The sequence below is a fragment of the Tenebrio molitor genome, chromosome 1 (assembly GCF_963966145.1).
Source record: "Tenebrio molitor chromosome 1, icTenMoli1.1, whole genome shotgun sequence".
Lineage (NCBI taxonomy): Eukaryota > Metazoa > Arthropoda > Insecta > Coleoptera > Tenebrionidae > Tenebrio > Tenebrio molitor.
Window position 1 is genome coordinate 45,896,987 of NC_091046.1, and position 18,247 is coordinate 45,915,233.

The 18,247-nt window shown below is 36.5% G+C and overlaps 6 protein-coding genes across 7 annotated transcripts; 1 reads left to right on the forward strand and 5 right to left on the reverse strand.

The window, feature by feature from the left end:
• Positions 1–136: 136 nt before the first annotated feature.
• LOC138138508 (ATP synthase subunit d, mitochondrial-like) lies at positions 137–957 on the forward strand. The gene is made up of 3 exons (XM_069058489.1): positions 137–363; positions 413–631; positions 683–957. Exons 1-3 carry the CDS (start codon positions 242–244, stop codon positions 864–866), a joined length of 525 nt encoding a protein of 174 aa, XP_068914590.1. The 5' UTR covers positions 137–241; the 3' UTR covers positions 867–957.
• A 126-nt stretch (positions 958–1,083) lies between these two features.
• LOC138138480 (sodium-coupled monocarboxylate transporter 2-like) lies at positions 1,084–7,537 on the reverse strand. Of its 2 annotated transcripts, XM_069058449.1 has the most exons (6): positions 7,344–7,537; positions 7,154–7,294; positions 2,063–2,281; positions 1,733–2,003; positions 1,464–1,681; positions 1,084–1,405 (listed from the first exon to the last, which is right to left on the reverse strand). In XM_069058449.1, exons 1-6 carry the CDS (start codon positions 7,445–7,447, stop codon positions 1,168–1,170), a joined length of 1,191 nt encoding a protein of 396 aa, XP_068914550.1. In that variant the 5' UTR covers positions 7,448–7,537; the 3' UTR covers positions 1,084–1,167. The 2 variants fall into 2 exon arrangements, with proteins under 2 accessions (XP_068914550.1, XP_068914556.1); XM_069058455.1 differs by lacking the exons at positions 7,154–7,294; positions 7,344–7,537 and adding an exon at positions 2,331–2,470 and having other exon boundaries at positions 1,086–1,405.
• LOC138138498 (sodium-coupled monocarboxylate transporter 1-like) lies at positions 2,495–3,432 on the reverse strand. The gene is made up of 3 exons (XM_069058481.1): positions 3,123–3,432; positions 2,784–3,061; positions 2,495–2,734 (listed from the first exon to the last, which is right to left on the reverse strand). Exons 1-3 carry the CDS (start codon positions 3,287–3,289, stop codon positions 2,508–2,510), a joined length of 672 nt encoding a protein of 223 aa, XP_068914582.1. The 5' UTR covers positions 3,290–3,432; the 3' UTR covers positions 2,495–2,507.
• A 4,200-nt stretch (positions 7,538–11,737) lies between the features above and the next one.
• On the reverse strand, positions 11,738–12,478 carry LOC138132720 (sodium-coupled monocarboxylate transporter 1-like). Its single transcript, XM_069050357.1, has 2 exons — positions 12,312–12,478; positions 11,738–11,924 (listed from the first exon to the last, which is right to left on the reverse strand). Exons 1-2 carry the CDS (start codon positions 12,476–12,478, stop codon positions 11,738–11,740), a joined length of 354 nt encoding a protein of 117 aa, XP_068906458.1.
• Positions 12,479–13,113: 635 nt separating this feature from the next.
• On the reverse strand, positions 13,114–15,230 carry LOC138140825 (sodium-coupled monocarboxylate transporter 2-like). Its single transcript, XM_069061737.1, has 6 exons — positions 14,682–15,230; positions 14,403–14,625; positions 14,212–14,352; positions 13,943–14,161; positions 13,627–13,900; positions 13,114–13,570 (listed from the first exon to the last, which is right to left on the reverse strand). Exons 1-6 carry the CDS (start codon positions 14,971–14,973, stop codon positions 13,124–13,126), a joined length of 1,596 nt encoding a protein of 531 aa, XP_068917838.1. The 5' UTR covers positions 14,974–15,230; the 3' UTR covers positions 13,114–13,123.
• A 775-nt stretch (positions 15,231–16,005) lies between these two features.
• On the reverse strand, positions 16,006–18,168 carry LOC138141150 (sodium-coupled monocarboxylate transporter 2-like). The gene is made up of 7 exons (XM_069061815.1): positions 17,910–18,168; positions 17,592–17,869; positions 17,316–17,538; positions 17,125–17,265; positions 16,855–17,073; positions 16,539–16,812; positions 16,006–16,488 (listed from the first exon to the last, which is right to left on the reverse strand). The coding sequence occupies exons 1-7, from the start codon at positions 18,098–18,100 to the stop codon at positions 16,042–16,044; spliced, it is 1,773 nt and encodes a 590-aa protein (XP_068917916.1). The 5' UTR covers positions 18,101–18,168; the 3' UTR covers positions 16,006–16,041.
• Between the last annotated feature and the right edge of the window lie 79 nt (positions 18,169–18,247).

Genomic DNA, 18,247 nt, shown 5'->3' on the forward strand with positions numbered 1-18,247 from the left:
ACCAAATTTATTCGTTCACTACTCGATAATTTTATTCTTGCTGTTTATCGACGTAAGAGGTAAAATTAATTGTTTTGAATGAAAAAAAAAACACCGACGAGCTTGTTTTAATTAAAAAATTCAACCAGTTGAACTCGTTTGGTGACGTGTCGCTGTTAGGTTGTCGCCCTGTGCATCTGTCAAAAATTACATAACCAACAACTGACGTCCGTGCGCCTTTGACCAGCTTTTTTTGGTAATTATGGCCGCGAAACGGATCACCCAAAGCGCCATCAACTGGATGGCCCTCTCCGACAGAGTGCCCCCACACCAGCGCGCCCAATTTCAAGCCTTCAAGTCGAGATCGGACAAATACCTGCGCAGGTACATTTACATAACCACCCCCTCTGTTGTGCTGATCTGTCGCTTTTAGCGTGCTGCAGTACCCGGAGAAGGCCCCTGAAATCAAATGGGCCAACTACAAGAGCGTTGTCCCTGTTCCTGGGATGGTGGATGAGTTCCAGAAGCAATATGCTGCCTTGCAGATTCCCTACCCTCCTGATACAGTCAGTACGCAGATTGACTCCCAAGAGCGCGAACTCAAGGTGGAAATTGAAAAGTTCAAGGAAGAGTCAAATCAGAGGATTGCTGAGTATGTGTCTCAATTGAGTTAAGAGAGGGTGTGATGGAGTTTTTGTTTCAGACTTAAGAAGCAGCTAGCTCATCTGACATCACTCATTCCATTTGATCAAATGACTATGGAAGACTTCCGTGATGCGTATCCCAATGAGGCTTTGGATCCCATCAACAGACCTACTTTCTGGCCCCATAATCCTGAGGAACAGGTGGATCATGTGTCCAAAGCAGCTCCGTCTTCTGGGCATTAATTTAAGTAGCAGTGTTAGAGTTTTGCTGCTGTAATGAATATATTATCGTGTCTTAGTGACTAATTGTCGAAAATAAATAGAGAAAATAATACCCAAAGTTTTCTTTCATTATATGTTATATCATTGAGGGGAAGTTGTATTGAACTGTAGTATATGCAACACAATATACACCAAACCATTTCTTCACTGAAAGCAAGGGAAAAGAAACAATTAGGGGAATGACAAGAATAGGTACTTAATTATTTTATTTTCCCAATGTTTGTAGAAAGACATCTTATAAAAAATATAAACCCTTGATTTTTTAATTTTCTTCGTCTTTACGAGCTTTTATAAAAGTTTCCAGTGCTTGAGCATCAGGCTCCGCGACTTCTGGTAATAAAAAGTGACATACTGGGCTAATAAGGACTCGCTTAGCAGATGATCCATTTCTGTTAACCACTCGGTTAATAATCAAGGCTGTTATGATTGTCGCAACAGCACCAATTAAGCAATAATAGTAGTAAGATATTCGGAATAAGAAGAAAGGTTTCCAAGTACTTCTGAAAAGTAAAGAAAAATAAACATAATAGTGAAAGAAAAGATTTTCAAGTGATTTACGTATTTAAAGTGTCGTTAGTACCGAAAGTAACAGGGGTACTACTGTTAACTCCAAATAAAATGTTCGAGGTGTTCGCAATAGACAGGTTCAACAGGCAACCCTCGACTGAAAATGATTTTGTAGGGAAAACAAACAAGTGGTGATACTTGTAATAGTAAGCAGGTAGTGCTATGAAAGAGATACAAATTAATCCACAAATACCTCCATAGAAAGCGCTCTAAAATTCAGAAAAAAAAAACATATTGACGAAGTGGAGTTTAATAAAAACCTTGGCATTAATTTTTGGGAAAAGGACACCCAAAGTAAATAAACCTAGGAGTGGTCCATTTACCATTCCAGATAAACTAATACTTAAAGGAACAACTTGTCCCAAGTGTTCTATTATTAGTACCAAACTAGTAGAAAGAACACCTTCGATGACTACAATCAATTTTAAAATAAAAACTGCGGATTTTTCTGTGAATTGTCTTCTGGAGAATTTGCTAATATAATCCTTGTAGATAACTCCAGAGATTGAGTTTAAGGACGACGAAATTGTACTGAAAATAGAAGAATTATGTAGTACCTATATAGAAAAGCCAACTGTTTAGAATATCACCTTATTGCCGCGCTCACCATAGCCGCCATAAACAAACCAGACAAGCCAGGAATGTTTCCAGCAATATCCATAACGTAGTATGACACGAGCTCATCATTTTTGGTTATTTTATGGTTTAATAAAGGGTCACAATCGGCGTATCTCGCATAGATGGTTAAACCCAAAAAAACACTGGAAGTCACTATCAGACACATTCCAATCGCCTCGCACAAGAGAGACCTGTTTTAAAACTCTTAGTTAAAATTTTATTGAATGTCGAATTACTTACATGACGCATGTTGATAAAGTTAAAATTTTTTGAACCGTTGATTGAGACAGATTAGCGTAATTGAACAGTTGTAGAGTGTGGCCAAATAAGAACAACCAAAAACCGTCTTTTTTGGTTGGATCGAAATCGAAACTAGAAATAATTGTTTAGGTATTTTTTAGAAAAGAAATGTAAGGTTTACTCAAATATATCAAGTCTTCCTCCTGCAAGTGCTGTGTTCCACACCGTTGAGAAGCCTCCAGTTGATTTTACACCTATCCAAGTGATCACAACAGTAGATGCCATGATTATGACGAATTGTAAAACGTCGGTCCAGACGACGGTCTTCAAACCACCGATGGCAGTGTAAAAGATACAAATTAAACTTATCGCGATAGCAATCACGGAAACCTTTACACCGGTAACTAAAGAAAAGAAATGTTGACACGATTATTATCAGAAAGTGAAGAATACCTGTTGATAGAGCTAGAGCTGGACTGTAGATGAACAGTGGAAGTGTAATATTCTCGCGCAAAAGATACAGAAATGATCCTAAGAGTCTTGCCTTGTTGTCGAATCGTTTCTCTAAGTACTCGTACGCTGTGGACACTTGTGCTTTAAAGAATACAGGGTAGAATACAACAGCTGCCAGGAAGAAGACCGGAACGTAGCAGAGACAAACGAACCAGTAGAAAGCTCCAAAAGTGTACACATCTGATGGTACTCCGATTAGTGTTATGGCTGAGAATTGACTGATAATTTTTATGATAAATATATTTCTTCACTTTTGTTAGCAGTGTAAAATGATTTTACCTCGCAGTTATGGAAATTCCAATAGGAAGAAACTTCATATTTTTTCCTCCGAATAAATATTCTGTAGTTGTTGACTGTTTACTCCCAAAACAACCAAAATATAGTCCGATCAAAGTACTAAATATAAGCATCGCCACCAAGACAAGATATTCGTACCAAAAAAACATCACTGTACCTATTTTTCTCACAAGTCTAAGAAATTGTTACGAAGCTTTTGTTAAAAAGAACTGTCAAGAAATACAACAATCACTTTAAAAAAATATATTTTAACAACTTAGTTGTCGTCTATTTTGTTATCGGAACAATTAAAAGGATTTATTCCCTTACCAAGTACGGGAAGATACTGAATACGGCACACGTGCCATTATCAGGTCTCAAATGTTTAGAAATAAGTTTATAAATATTTAAAGAACATTAGACATTACATTTTTCTGCATTTGCATTTTTACTGCTTCAAGCAACTTTCGCAAAACCGAAACACACAATATTTTTAAAGTTTTTAGTAAGTTCTAAACTCATTACGTCAGAGAAACCATCAATGAAGCAATTTATTTGTCTCACAAAAAATTGATCTACAGATTAAATTCGCGCAGTTACAAAACTAAACAAAAAAACATGAAGAAAAAAGAGCCTTTATTGAAGATAGACGTTGTTGGGAAGTTTTGTTTCAAAGAATTGTTACGAAATACTTATTACTAAAAATTACTAATTCTCCTCTATTTTGTTATCGGAATAATTAAAAAGGATTATTCTCTTATCAAGAACCGGAAGCTACTGATAACGGCACACGAGCCACAATTGGGCTTCGAATGTTTAAAAGTAACATATGGTGTTATGAATATTTAAACAACATTTGAAATGACATTTGTCTGTACTTGGAGTTTTACTACTGTGAAATTATGGTACTCCGATTAGTGTTACGGCTGAGAATTGACTGATAATTTTTATGATAAATATATTTATTCACTTTTGTTACTAGTGTAAAACGATTTTACCTCACAGTTATGGAGAGTCCAATAGGAAGAAACTTCATCTTTTGTCCTCCGAATAAATATTCTGTAGTGGTTGACTGTTTACTCCCGAAGCAACCAAAATATACCCCGATCAAAGTACTGAATATAAGCATCGCCACCAAGACAACATATTCGTACCAAGAAAACATGACTGTATTGTTTTTTGAAAATTTGAAAAATTGTTGCGAAGCCTTTGTTTGAAAGAACTGTTATGAAAAACAACAATGATTGTTAAGAATATGACTTTAACAGCTTTATGTGATCTATTTTGTTATCAGGATAGTTAAAAAGAATTACTCCCTTAATGAGTACCCACATCAGTCATAAACTGGCTTAGAATGTTTAGAAGTAAGTTTATGTAGGTGCTATGAATATTTAAACAACATTTGAAAGTATATTTTTCAGTATTTACAATTGTACTACTGTAAAATGATCAACCCAAGGCTTTTTCGCAAATCCAGAATACATAAATAGTACTTACTTTATTTAACGAGTTTTGACAAGTTGTCAAATTTATCAAAATCCGTTCACACAGGAGAAGGTTCTCAAATTCTGACAGTGTCGAACAAAAAATATAATTAAATGTTGAAGGGTCTTTATGACCTGAGGTATGATTTTGAGCCCGAGTACATATACTATTTTATACACGATTAACGCCTAAAACCTTAATATTTAACAAAAATTAATAAATAAATGTCTGCCCACATCACGGATGTTCGCGTAGTGCTTCCGTCAAATTTTTAGTTTTGTGGGTAACCTTGGGAACCGTGAAAACAACCGTAGCCATTTTGCCAGTTGCAATGATCGGTTATAAATTCATAAACGAAATGATGAACTAGGTTGAGAAAGTGGACAAACGAGTATCCAGTATCCAGTAATCCCCATTCGGGGTTACGTAGTTTAAGGGAAGTGGCATTTTTTTTTTGGAATTTCACCAAAAAGATTTTTGATTTTTATTTGACATATCTTTATAGCCCACGGGCATAAAGTGGCCCGTGGGCCACAAAGAGACGTTTATGTCAGAAATTATGTGCATAATTGTCAAATTATAATGTAATCGAAACGTGCATAAACTCATTTTATCGGAGCGTGAATCAATTACAGTCGAAAGCAAAAAAAGTAGACAAAAACAGTTTCCTGTGATTGTTTTTCCTCAAAATATTCTGGTTTTTCTAATACCGACAACTTCTTCTCACTAGGCTAGGCAACCAGGAATACAGCTGCAGTCAGCTGCCAACCAAAATCGAAAAATTGGAAGACTGGACCGACCAAGCAGCCGAAAACTTCTTGTCTGCTTTTTTGTGCATTCGACTGTATGTTGTCTCACAAATAACGCATGTAGGCTAAATTCGCACAATTGGAAAACAATAAAATAATAACTTTGGATGTCGAATCTGCTTCCAAAATTCTTAAAGCAGACTCGACGTCACGGTATTGAGACTCGTCCGCTTCGGGCAACAAGAAATGACTAACTGGACTTATGTGACTATCGTCAACTGGAGTTTCGTCCTTCTTTGTCATGTAATTAATGACTAGATCCAAAAATATCATCATGAAAGCCCCAATTAGACTGTTGTAGTAAAAAGATATTCTGAACAAAAAGAACGGTTCAGATGTGGGCAACGTGCGGCCAGTGTCATTAGAGAATTTCTCGACAATAAAATGATATTTGCAGAGATGATGGTTCCGTTCGTGCAACCATCTGTAGAAAAATGTTTAGTTGGATATGTTAATACAGCGGAAATTTTTCGTGCAGACAGCAAAAGAAAAGAAAAATGTTTAAAACGAGGAGAATGCCAAAAAGAATTATTTTATTTTCGCAATGTTTGTACAGACATCTGATAAAAAATAAGAATTTTTGATTCTTTAATTTCCTTCATCTCTACGATCTTTTATAAAAGTTTCCAGTGCTTGAGTATCAGGTTCCGCATCTTCTGGTAAGAGAAAGTGACATACTGGGCTAATGAGGACTCGCTCAGCAGACGATCCATTTCTGTTAATCACTTGGTTAATGATCAAGGCAGTTGTGATTGTCGCAACAGCACCAATTAATCCGTAATAGTAGTAAGATATTCGGAATAAGAAGAAAGGTTTCCAAGTACTTCTGAAAAATAAAAAATAAATAAACGATGGAGTGAAAGATAAATTTCCAAGAAGTTTACGTCTTTAACGTGTTGATAGTACCGGAAGTAACAGTGGTGGTACTATTAGATGCAAATAAACTGATTGATGTATTTGCAATAGACATGTTCAACTGGCAACCATCGACTGAAAATGATTTAGTAGGGTAAACAAACAAGTGGTAGTATTTGTAATAGTAAGCAGGTACTGCTATGACAGAGATAAAAATTAATCCACAAATTCCTCCATAGAAAGCGCTCTAAAATTCAGGAAAATAAATATTGACAATTTGGATTTTAATAAAAACCTTGGCATTAATTTTTGGGAAAAGGATACCCAAAGTAAATAAACCTAGAAGTGGTCCATTTACTATTCCAGATAAACTGATACATAAAGGAACAATTTGTCCCAAGTGTTCTATTAATAGTACCAAACTAGTACAAAGAACACCTTCGATGACTACAATCAGTTTTAAAATAAAAACTGCGGATTTTTCTGTGAATTGTCTTCTGGAGAATTGGCTAATAAAATCTTTGTAGATAACTCCAGAGAGTGAGTTTAAGGTCGATGATATGGTACTGAAAAGGAATGAGTTAGTATCTAGGAAGGGGAACTGTTTAAAGTTTCACCTTATAGCTGCACTCACAATAGCCGCCATGAACAAACCAGACAAGCCAGGAATGTTTCCAGCAATATCCATAATGTAGTACGACACGATCTCATCATTTTTGGTTATTTTATGGGTTGATAAAGGGTCACAATCGGCGTACCTCGCATATATGGTTAAGCCCAAAAAAACATTCGAGGTCACTACCAAACACATTCCAATCAACTGGCACAAGAGAGACCTATCTTAGGAGTTTTAGATAAAATTTTGTTGAACGTCGAATTACTCACATGACGCAGTCGCGGAATGTTGGTAAAGTTAAAATTTTTTGAACCGTTGATTGAGACAGATTAGCTTGATTAAACAATTGTATGGTCTCACCAATTAAGAACAACCAAAAACTATCTTTTTTGGTTGGATCGAAATCGAAACTAGAAATAATTGCTTAACGATTTTTTTGAATGCAATTGTAAAGTTTACTCAAATATATCAAGTCTTCCTCCTGCAAGTGCTGTGTCCCACACAGTTGAGAAGCCTCCAGTTGATTTTACACCTATCCAAGTGATCACAGCAGTAGATGCCATGATTACGACAAGTTGCAAAACGTCTGTCCAGACTACGGTCTTCAAACCACCGATGGCAGTGTAAAAGACACAAATGAAACTTATCGCGAAAGCAATCACAGAAACTTTTACACCGGTAACTGAAGAAAAGATATGTTGAGACGTTTATTACCAGAAAGTGAACAATACCTGTTGATAGAGCCAGAGCTGGACCGTAGATGAACACAGGAAGAGTAATATTCCCGCGTAAAACGTACAGAAATGAACCCAAGAGTCTTGTCTTCTTGTCGAATCGTTTCTCTAAGTACTCATACACTGTTGTCAATTGTGCTTTAAAAAATACAGGGTAGAAGACACCAGCTGCCAGGAGGAATATCAGAACTTGACAGAGACAAATGAACCAATAGAAAGCTCCAAAAGTGTACACATCTGATGGTACTCCGATTAGTGTTACGGCTGAGAATTGACTGATAATTTTTATGATAAATATATATCTTCACTTTTGTTAGTAGTGTAAAATGATTTTACCTCGCAATTATGGAAAGTCCAATTGGAAAAAACTTCATCATTTGTCCTCCGAATAAATATTCTGCAGTAGTTGACTGTTTACTCCCGAAACAACCAAAATAGATTCCGATCAAAGTACTAAATAGAAGCATCGCCACTAAGACAAGATATTCGTACCAAGAAAACATGACTGTATTTTTTTTGTAAATCTGGGAAATTGTTGCGAACCCTTTGTTTGAAAGAACTGGTATGAAATACAACAATTTTTTGTTAAAAAAATGACTTTAACAGCTTAATTGTTATCTATTTTGTTATCGAGTTAGTTAAAAAGAATTATTCCATTATCGAGTACGGCACACCAGTGAATTTTTAAACAAAATTTGAAAGTACATTTTTCTGTACTTACATTTGTACTACTGTAAAATTATCAACCCAAGGCTTTTTCGCAAATCCGGAATACATAAAATATAATTAAATGTTGTAACTTATAATAGTTATTTTTGTGTTAAGGGCGTAAGAGGTCTTTATGGCTTGAGGTGTGATTTTGAGCGCGAGTACATATACAGGGTCATTAATTATAAATGATTGTCTCATCGCAGTAGGAGTTGCTGACGTAGTTGAATGTGCCGCAAGCTTCATAACATGAGTGAGACTAGTATCGCCGATAGGTGGCTCTCCTGACGGTAGTGGAAATCTGTCTACTAGTTTGTCTAAAGGCGGCTTGATTTAGTACTTGCACAAGTACTTGATTTAGCAAATTTGACTAAACAAGTTGTTTACACCATGCAAGTAACTAAATTTAGTTACTTGATTTAGTCACTTGCTTTAGCTACGTGATACGTGTACATCCGCCTTAACGTTGCGAGGCTAGCGGCACATCCAAAATTTGTGTGGGCTTTCAACGCCAACTACGATGGGACAATCATTTATAATGACTCTGTACTATTTTATGCACGATTAAGGCTTAAAACCTTAACATTTAATAAAAATTAATAAGTAAATGTCTGCCCACATCACGGATGTTAATGTAATCGAATCCCGCATAAACTCATTTTATTGTTTTCAACTGTCATGAATTCTCATTTTTCTCCTTTGTAAACTGCCTCTTAACTCCTCTAAAGCAAAAAAATAGCAGATAACCAACCGTTGCCCTAGACAACACATTCAAAGTGACATTTCTTCAAAAATTTGTCAAAACTGTCAAATGCAAATGCGAAACCATTTTTAAAAGATTTGGAAGCTTCAGGGACGTCGTTTCAAGCAATAAAATTTTGTATGCAAGTCGTTTCTGTGCAAATTGGGCTTTTCTAATTGCCCTCGGGGCCTTAAACACTCGCTACGGTCGTGTTTTAATCTTGCCCCTCTGGCAATTAGAAAAGCCCAATTTACACAGAACCTCGTTGCATAAATAACTTATTGTTTTCAACTGTCATAAATTCTGATTTTTCTCCTTTGTAAACTGCCTCTTAACTGCCCTAAAGCAAAATGAGCAGATAACGAACCGTTGCCCTAGACAACACATTTAACGATTTGAACGTCACATTTCTGACAGGTATTGAAAAATTTGTCAAGACTGTCAAAAGCAAATGCGAAACTATTTTTAAAAGATTTGGAAGCTTCAGGGACGTCGTTTCCAACAATAAAATTTTGTATGCAACTCGTTTCTGGGTAAATTGGGATTTTCTAATTGCCCTCGAGGCCTTAAAACCCTGGCTACGCTCGTGTTTTAATCTTGTCCTTCGGGCAATTAGAAAAGCCCAATTTACACAGAAACTCGTTGCATAAATAACTACGTATTATCTGAGCGTGAATCAATTACAGTCGAATGCAATAAAAGTAGACAAAAACAGTTTCCTGTAATTGTTTTTCCTCAAAATGTTATTGTATAAATGTAGCTTTTCTAATACGGACAACGGCGACAACTTCTTCTCACTAGGCTAGGCAACCAAGAATACAGCCGCAGTCAGCTGCCAAGCAAAATCGAAAAACTGGAAGACTGGATCAAGCAGCCAAAAACTTCTTGTCTACTTTTTTTGCATTGGACTGTATGTTGTCTCACAAACAATGCACGTGGGCTAAATTCGCACATTTGGAAAAGAATGAAAAAATAACACGAAGAAAAAAAGAGCCTTTATTGAAAAATTTACATCGAATTAGTTATTTTTGTCTTTGGATCTCGAATTTGTTTCCAGAATTCTTAAAGCAGACTTCACATCACGGTATTGAGACTCATGCCGTTCGGGTAACAAGAAATGACTAACAAAACTTATGAGACTTTTGTCAACTACAGCTTCTTCCGTCTTTGTCAAGTAACTATTAACTAGATCCAAAAATTGGATATGTGAATACAGCGGAAATTTTTCGTGCTGACAGCAAAAGAAAAGAAAAAGGTTTAAAACAAAGAGGACAATGCCAAAAATAATTATTTTATTTTCGCAATATTTGTACAGAGATCTGATAAAAAATATGAACTTTTGATTTTTTAATTGCCTTCATCTCTACGACCTTTTATAAAAGTTTCCAGTGCTTGAGAATTAGGCTCCGCATCTTCTGGTAATAAAAAGTGACATACTGGACTAATAAGGACCCGCTCAGCAGACGATCCATTTCTGTTAATCACTTGGTTAATAATCAAGGCCGTTGTGATTGTCGCAACAGCACCAATTAAGCAGTAATAGTAGTAAGATATTCGGAATAAGAAGCACTTCTGAAAAATAGAAAATAAATGAACGTAGGAGTGAAAGAAAAGATTTTCATGTAGTTTACTTATTTAACGTGTCGTTAGTATCGAAAGTAATAGTACTATTAATTCCAAATAAAATATTCGACGTGTTCGCAATAGACAGGTTCAACTGGCAACCATCGACTGAAAATGATTTTGTAGGGTAAACAAACAAGTGGTGGTACTTGTAGTAGTAAGCAGGTACTGCTATGAAAGAGATAAATATTAATCCACAAATTCCTCCATAGAAAGCACTCTAAAATTTAGAAAAAAAAACATATTGTCGATGTGGTGTTTAATAAAAACCTTGGCATTAACTTTCGGAAAAAGAACACCCAAAGTAAATAAACCCAGAAATGGGCCATTTATTATTCCACATAAACTAACACTTAAAGGAAAAGTTTGTCCCAAGTGTTCTATCAATAGTACCAAACTAGTACAAAGAACACCTTCGATGACTACAATCAGTTTTAAAATAAAAACTGCGGATTTTTCTGTGAATTGTCTTCTAGTGAACTGGCTAATAAAATCTTTGTAGATAACTCCAGAGAGTGAGTTTAAGGTCGACGAAATGGTACTGAAAGGAGAAGAATTAGTATAAAGAAAGGTGAACTGTTTACAATATCACCTTATGGCAGCGCTCACCATAGCCGCCATAAACAAACCAGATAAGCAAGGAATGTTTCCAGAAATATCCATAATGTAGTACGACACGATCTCATCATTTTTGGTTATTTTATGGGTTGATAACGGGTCACAATCGGCGTATCTTGCATAGATGGTTAAACCCAGAAAAACACTCAAGGTCACTATCGTACACATTCCAATCAACTGGCACAAGAGAGACCTGTTTTAAGACTTTTAGTAAACATTTTGTTGAATATCGAATTACTCACATGACGCAGTCGTGGAATGTTGTTAAAGTTAAAATTTTTTGAACCGCTGATTGAGACAAATTAGCGTAATTGAACAGTTGGAAGGTGTGGCCAAATAAGAACAACCAAAACGCGTCTCTTTTGGTTGGATCGAAATCGAAACTAAAAATAATTGTTTAGGTATTTTTTAGAAGGGAATTGTAAAGTTTACTCAAATATATCAAGTCTTCCTCCTGCAAGTGCTGTGTTCCACACAGTTGAGAAGCCTCCAGATGATTTTACACCTATCCCAGTGACAATAACAGTAGACGCCATGATTATGACGAATTGGAAAACGTCTGTCCAGACGACGGTTTTCAAACCACCGATGGCAGTGTAAAAGACACAAATGAAACTTATCGCGAAAGCAGTTACGGAAACTTTTACACCGGTAACTGAAGAAAAGATATGTTGAGACGTTTATTATCAGAAAGTGAAGAATACCTGTTGATAAAGCTAAAGCTGGACTGTAGATGAACAGAGGAAGAGTAATATTTTCACGCAAAATATACAGAAATGAACACAATAGTCTTGTCTTGTTTTCGAATCGTTTCTCTAAGTACTCGTACACTGTGGACACTTGTGCTTTAAAGACGAGAACGTAGCAAAGACAAACGAACCAGTAGAAAGCTTCAAAAGTGTACACATCTGATGGTACTCCGATTAGTGTTACGGAGAATTGACTGGTAATTTTTTATGATAAATATATTTCAGTTTTGTTCACAGGGTGAAATGATTTTACCTCACAGTTATGGATAGCCCAATGGGAAGAAACTTCATTCTTTGTCCTCCGAATAAATATTCTTTAGTTGTTGATTGTTTATTCCCAAAACAACCAAAATACAAGCCGATCAAAGTGCTAAACATAAGCATCACCACCAAGGCAAGGTATTCGTACCAAAAAAACATGGTTGTATTTTTCTCAGAAGCCTAAGAAATTGTTACGAAAAACTGTTAAGAAATAGTTTTATAAAACTGACTACGGTTTTTATAATCAAGTGTCACTGGTTGAATACTATTGAACTAATTTGGTCACAGGTTAAAAGTAATGTTGCCAAAAAGGAAACTCTGGCAAAAATGCTGTGGCAGAATTAAAAAAAAAAAGAAGCTATTGCTTGCTATTTTGACAAATTTTTCAATTCTTTTTTCCATTATTGTGTACTTCCGGAAGATATTAAAAAAAAGATTTGAGAACCATTTTTAAAACTCTAAGGGCCAGTTTACTGAAGCGAAATAAATGTAATCGTAATTTAATGCGACATTAACTGAACACGTGATCAGATTGAACCAATCGAAGTTTGTGATTCATGGACTAATCGCGCATTACAATTTTCTTTCTATAAACTGGCCCTAAAACTGTTGTATTTAAGGCTTTGCTCTAAAATAAATCAATCAAAATGCCGCCCCTTTAATTTGCCGCCCTTGTGCGGTAAACAACCTGAACCCCCACACGCGGCGGCCCTGTGCATTTGGATTGAATTCGTTCAATTGGGAAATACGAAAAAGAAACGGAGAGAAAAGAGTCTTTATTTGAAAAAGTTTACATCGAATTAGTTAATTTTCGTCTTTGGATTTCGAATCTGTTTCGAGAATTTCTAAAGCAGATTCGACGTCACGGTATTGAGACTCGTGCGCTTCGGGCAACAAGAAATGACTAACAGGACTTATGAGACTTTTGTCAACTGGAGCTTTATCCTTCTTTGTCATGTAACTAATGACTAGACCCAAAAATATCGTCGTAAAAGCTCCAATTAGACATTGATAGTAAAAAGATATTCTGAACAAAAAGAACGGTTCAGATGTGGGCAACGTGCTGTCAGTGGTACCATTCGAAAATGTCTGAAAAGTTGTATTTGCAAATGAGATAGTTTCGTTGGTGCAACCATCTGTAGAAAAGTGTTTAGTTGGATATGTTAATATCTTTTTAGACTTGTAGTACTGTGACGGAATAAGTATTGACAAAATGATTATCCAAGTACCTATGGCTCCATAGAATGCACCCTACAATAAGAAACTTGCAACATTGTATATTTCAAAATTAAAACACTCTGCAGCACCTTGGAGTTAGCTCTAGGAAAGAGCATCCCAAGTGTGAATAAGCCCAGAGTGGGACCTAGCTTCATGGCTGACAACAACATCGCCAAAACAAAAACTCTTCCTTCCATGTACTTGATGAGAAAAACTAAACACATGCAGATTATCCCATCTACCGTGACAATTAATTTCAATATTCTGGTGGTCGACTTTACTGACATATTTGTCTTCAAGTATTTGATTAGAAAGTCCTTGTAAATGACACCAGACAAGGTGTTCAAGTTTGCTGAAATTGAACTAGAAGGAAATATGAGTTGGAAATCAACTTCACCCTTTTACCTGATGGCTGCGCTAAACATTCCCGCAATGAAAAGACCAAAAACCCCTGGAAAATTCTCTGCAAAAGCCATTACATAATATGGAGTCAACTGGTCACGTCTTGCGATTTGTTTGGTGATGAATGGGTCGCAGTCGAAGTACTTTGCGGTGATTCCGAGACCAATAAGAACGCAAAATGTGTAGATGAAGGCCAAAGAGAGGGCAAGAAATACGACAGACCTGTTTGAACAAGATGACCCTTTGTGGTGGTACGTTATAAGAGTACTCACCAGGCAGCGTCTTTAAATGTGGGTAGGGCCAAGAATTTTTGTACACTTGTAGGATGACTACTAATTTGACCTAAAAGTTGGAAAGTGGTGCCAATTACAACAATCCAAAAGCTGTCTCGTTTGGTGGGGTTTAAATCAAAACTGAAAACAAAACGTGTTGGTGTGTGGGCAAAAATATTGAAAAGGGGTACTCGAATATCTCCAGTCGTCCTCCATCAACTGCTCTCATCCATATCGTTTGAAAACCACCCAGTTCACGGACACTGATGACAAAAATAGAAGCTAGAGATCCAAATACTACAACAAATTGTAAAACATCTGTCCAAATCACAGTCCTGAGTCCTCCAATAGCAGTGTAGAAGACGCAAATACCGCACACCACGAAAGACACGACTTGGACATCGATTCCAGTAGCTACGACAGTCTAGTTAATTAAATTTCGTTTACGCTAAGAATCTGTTAAGTAGTACCTGTTGAAAACACTAAAGCTGGTCCATACGCAGTTAAAGCTAGAAACAGGTTGGTACATATGATGTAGAAACCGGAAACCAGCAGTTTCGTTTTGCTGTCGAATCTCCTTTCCAAGTACTCATACGTACTGGTAAGCTCCAAATTATAAAATACAGGTAAATAGATGTAGATCGTCAAAGGAACGACAAAAATTGAAGACAAACATACCAACCAGTAAGTTGCCCCGTATGTGTACACGTCAGCAGGTACTCCGATGACAGTTATTCCGGAAAATTGACTGGACCAGATCATCACATTTAGTTGACGCAGGGACTTACCTGACAGCTATCGATAACGCAATTGGAACAACTTTCATTTTTCTCCCTCCCAACAAATATTCCCGAGTTGTGTTGTATTTACTTTTGAAGAAGCCAAAATAAACTCCAATCGAAGCACTGACGAGGAGCATCGCAGCAAATGCTACGTAGTCGTACCAAGATATTTTAAAAGAAGAAAAATTGGTGGTCATTTTGGAAATATTTCAGTAGCTAGTGGGTAGATACACGGTATCTGTGCAATGGTTTATGGCTATGTTAAAATTTGACCTTTTTTGCCTTTTAAATTAAAATTCACCTCCCAGTTTTATGGATGAGATAGTAGTAAGTTAATATTGTGTGAAAAACGAAAAATGTAATTATTTTAGTGACGTTAAAATCACTCCGCTATCGCGTCGTGTTTTTAAATTCGTCGCACGTGCTTTAAAGGCTTCCTTATACACTTGTATCATAATATACAATGTTGGTCTCCTCAACACTAAGTGACATTTTTACACATTTTGAACAGCTACGGTATCTTGATTTTTACACACAAGGGCGGGTTTCACCAACGTGAGTTAAATTTAACTACATTAAAATATACGGAAACATTGTTATAACAGCCGAAAAGTATAATACAAATGTCGTACGGTAGGTATTTTAATGAGCTGAAACTAAAAGGGCACGGGGCGAAGCCGAGTTCTCGCGCTGTAAAATACTCCTACCGTACTCTAATAATTATTTCCTTATCAAGGACGGGAAGCTACTGATTACGGCACACACGCCATTATCAGTCCTCGAATGTTTAAGTTCATGTTGTCACGAATATTTAAACAACATCTGAAATGACTTTATTCTTTTTTTGCATTTTTACTACTGTCATTATGTCCCAAGTCATTTTCGCAAGACCGAAATACGGAAATTAGAATTCATTTTAAACTTATAATCATGAAACAAATTCCCTTTCTCACAAAAAATGCATGTACATAGAATAAATTGGAATACAATAAAAAAATAATACGAAGAAAAATAGAGCCTTTATTGAAAAAAATTACATCGAATCATTTTAATTTTCGTCTTTGGATTTCGAATTTGTTTCAAGAATTTCTAAAGCAGACTCGACGTCACGGTATTGAGACTCGTGCTCTTCGGACAACAAGAAATGACTAACAGGACTTATGAGACTTTTGTCAACTGGAGCTTCGTCCTTCTTTGTCATGTAACTAATGACTAGACCCAAAAATATCGTCGTAAAAGCTCCAATTAGACTGTGGTAGTAAAAAGATATTCTGAACAAAAAGAATGGTTCAGATGTGGGCAAGGTGCTGTCAGTGGTACCATTGGAAAATGTCTGAAAAGTTGTATTTGCAAATGAGATAATTTCGTTGGTGCAACCATCTGTAGAAAAGTGTTTGGTTGGATATGTTAATATCTTTTTCGACTTGTAGTACTGTGACGGAACAACTATTGACAAAATGATAATCCAAGTACCTATGGCTCCATAGAATGCACCCTACAAACTTGCAAAATTGTATATTTCAAAATTAAAACACCCTGCAGCACCTTGGAGTTAGCTCTAGGGAAGAGCATCCCAAGGGTAAATAACCCTAAAGTGGGACCTAGCTGCATGGCCGACAACATCATCGATAAAACAAAAATTCTTCCTTCTATGTACTTGATGACAAAAACCAAACACATGCAGATTATTCCATTTATCGTGACAATTAGTTTCAGTATTCTGGTGGTCGACCTTACTGACATATTTGTCTTAAAGAATTTGCTTAGAAAGTCCTTGTATATGACACCAGACAAGGTGTTCAAGAATGCTGCAATTGTACTAGAAAGAAATACGAGTTGGAAATCAACTGTAGCTTTTTACCTCATGGCTGCGCTAACAATTCCTGCAATGAAGAGACCAAAAACCCCTGGAAAATTCTCTGCAAAATCCATCACATAATATGGAGTCAACTGGTCACCTTGTGCAATTTGTTTAGTGATGAATGGGTCGCAGTCGGAATACTTTGCGTTGATTCCGAGACCAATGAGAATGCAAAATGTAATGATCAAGGCGAAAGACAGGCCAAAATAAATGACAGACCTATTCGAACAATATCACTGTTTGTGGTGGTACGTTATAAAAGGTACTCACCAGGCAGCATCTTTAAATGTGGATACGGCCAAAAATTTTTGTACACTTGTAGGATCACTACAAATTTGACATAATAGTTGGATAGTGGAGCCGATTATAATAATCCAAAAACTGTCTCGTTTTGTGGGGTCTAAATCAAAACTGAAAACAGAACGAGTTGGTGTGTGGACAAAAATTTTGGAAAGGAGTACTCGAATATGTCCAGTCGTCCTCCATCAACTGCTTTCATCCATATCGTTTCAAAACCACCGAGTTTACTGAGACTGATGACAAATATAGAAGCTAGGGATCCAAATATGACAACAAATTGGAAAACATCTGTCCAAATCACAGTCCTGAGTCCTCCAATTGCAGTGTAGAAGACGCAAATACCGCACACCACGAAAGAGACCACTTGGACATCGATTCCAGTAGCTGTGACAATCTGGTTAATTTAATTTTGTTTTACGCGAAATGTCTGTTAGTACCTGTTGAAAACACCAATGCTGGTCCATACGCAATTAAAGCTAGTGTAATGTCGCTACACATGATGTAGAAACCGGAAACCAGCAGTTTAGTTCTACTGTCGAATCTCTTTTCCAAGTACTCATACGTACTGGTGAGTTCCAAATTATAAAATACGGGTAAATAGACGTAGATCATTAACGGAACGACAAAAACCAAAGACAAGCACGCCAGCCAATATGTCGCCCCGTAGATGTACACATCAGCAGGTACTCCGATGAGAGTTATCCCGGTAAATTGACTAGACCAGATCATCACATTTAGTTGAAGCAGGAACTTACCTGACAGTTATCGATAACGCAATCGGAACAATTTTCATTTTTCTCCCTCCCAACAAATATTCCCGAATTGTGTTGTATCTACTTTTGAAGAAGCCAAAATATACTCCAATCGAGGCACTGACAAGGAGCATCGCAGCAAATGCAACGTAGTCGTACCAAGATAGTTTAAAAGAAGAGAAAGTGGTGGTCATGTTGGTAAAATTCCTGTTGTAAGTAGGTAGATAATTAGTATGTGTGCAATGGTGTTCGACAATAATACAAATTTGCGCTACGACTTGTAAATTGTAAATTAACCTTGCATTTTTGTAGATAAGATTGTAACAAGAAGGGAGGGGATG

Coding starts and splice junctions, on each gene's coding strand:
- LOC138138508 (XM_069058489.1), top strand. CDS start 242: ATGGCCGCGAAACGGATCACCCAAAGCGCCATCAACTGGATGGCCCTC. Junction 364..412: donor TCGGACAAATACCTGCGCAG/GTACATTTACAT, acceptor TGTCGCTTTTAG/CGTGCTGCAGTACCCGGAGA. Junction 632..682: donor TCAAATCAGAGGATTGCTGA/GTATGTGTCTCA, acceptor TTTTTGTTTCAG/ACTTAAGAAGCAGCTAGCTC.
- LOC138138498 (XM_069058481.1), bottom strand. CDS start 3,289: ATGTTTTTTTGGTACGAATATCTTGTCTTGGTGGCGATGCTTATATTT. Junction 3,062..3,122: donor GGAATTTCCATAACTGCGAG/GTAAAATCATTT, acceptor AAAAATTATCAG/TCAATTCTCAGCCATAACAC. Junction 2,735..2,783: donor AGCTCTAGCTCTATCAACAG/GTATTCTTCACT, acceptor TCTTTTCTTTAG/TTACCGGTGTAAAGGTTTCC.
- LOC138138480 (XM_069058449.1), bottom strand. CDS start 7,447: ATGGCATCTACTGCTGTGATCACTTGGATAGGTGTAAAATCAACTGGA. Junction 2,282..7,153: donor ACATTCCGCGACTGCGTCAT/GTGAGTAATTCG, acceptor GTTTTAAAACAG/GTCTCTCTTGTGCGAGGCGA. Junction 1,406..1,463: donor ACTAACGACACTTTAAATAC/GTAAATCACTTG, acceptor TTTACTTTTCAG/AAGTACTTGGAAACCTTTCT.
- LOC138132720 (XM_069050357.1), bottom strand. CDS start 12,478: ATGTTTTTTTGGTACGAATACCTTGCCTTGGTGGTGATGCTTATGTTT. Junction 11,925..12,311: donor GGGCTATCCATAACTGTGAG/GTAAAATCATTT, acceptor TTTCGCGATAAG/TTTCATTTGTGTCTTTTACA.
- LOC138140825 (XM_069061737.1), bottom strand. CDS start 14,973: ATGATCTGGTCCAGTCAATTTTCCGGAATAACTGTCATCGGAGTACCT. Junction 14,626..14,681: donor AGCTTTAGTGTTTTCAACAG/GTACTACTTAAC, acceptor AGACTGTCGTAG/CTACTGGAATCGATGTCCAA. Junction 13,901..13,942: donor ATGTTTAGCGCAGCCATCAG/GTAAAAGGGTGA, acceptor ATTTCCTTCTAG/TTCAATTTCAGCAAACTTGA.
- LOC138141150 (XM_069061815.1), bottom strand. CDS start 18,100: ATGACCACCACTTTCTCTTCTTTTAAACTATCTTGGTACGACTACGTT. Junction 17,266..17,315: donor GGACGACTGGACATATTCGA/GTACTCCTTTCC, acceptor TTCTGTTTTCAG/TTTTGATTTAGACCCCACAA. Junction 16,813..16,854: donor ATTGTTAGCGCAGCCATGAG/GTAAAAAGCTAC, acceptor ATTTCTTTCTAG/TACAATTGCAGCATTCTTGA.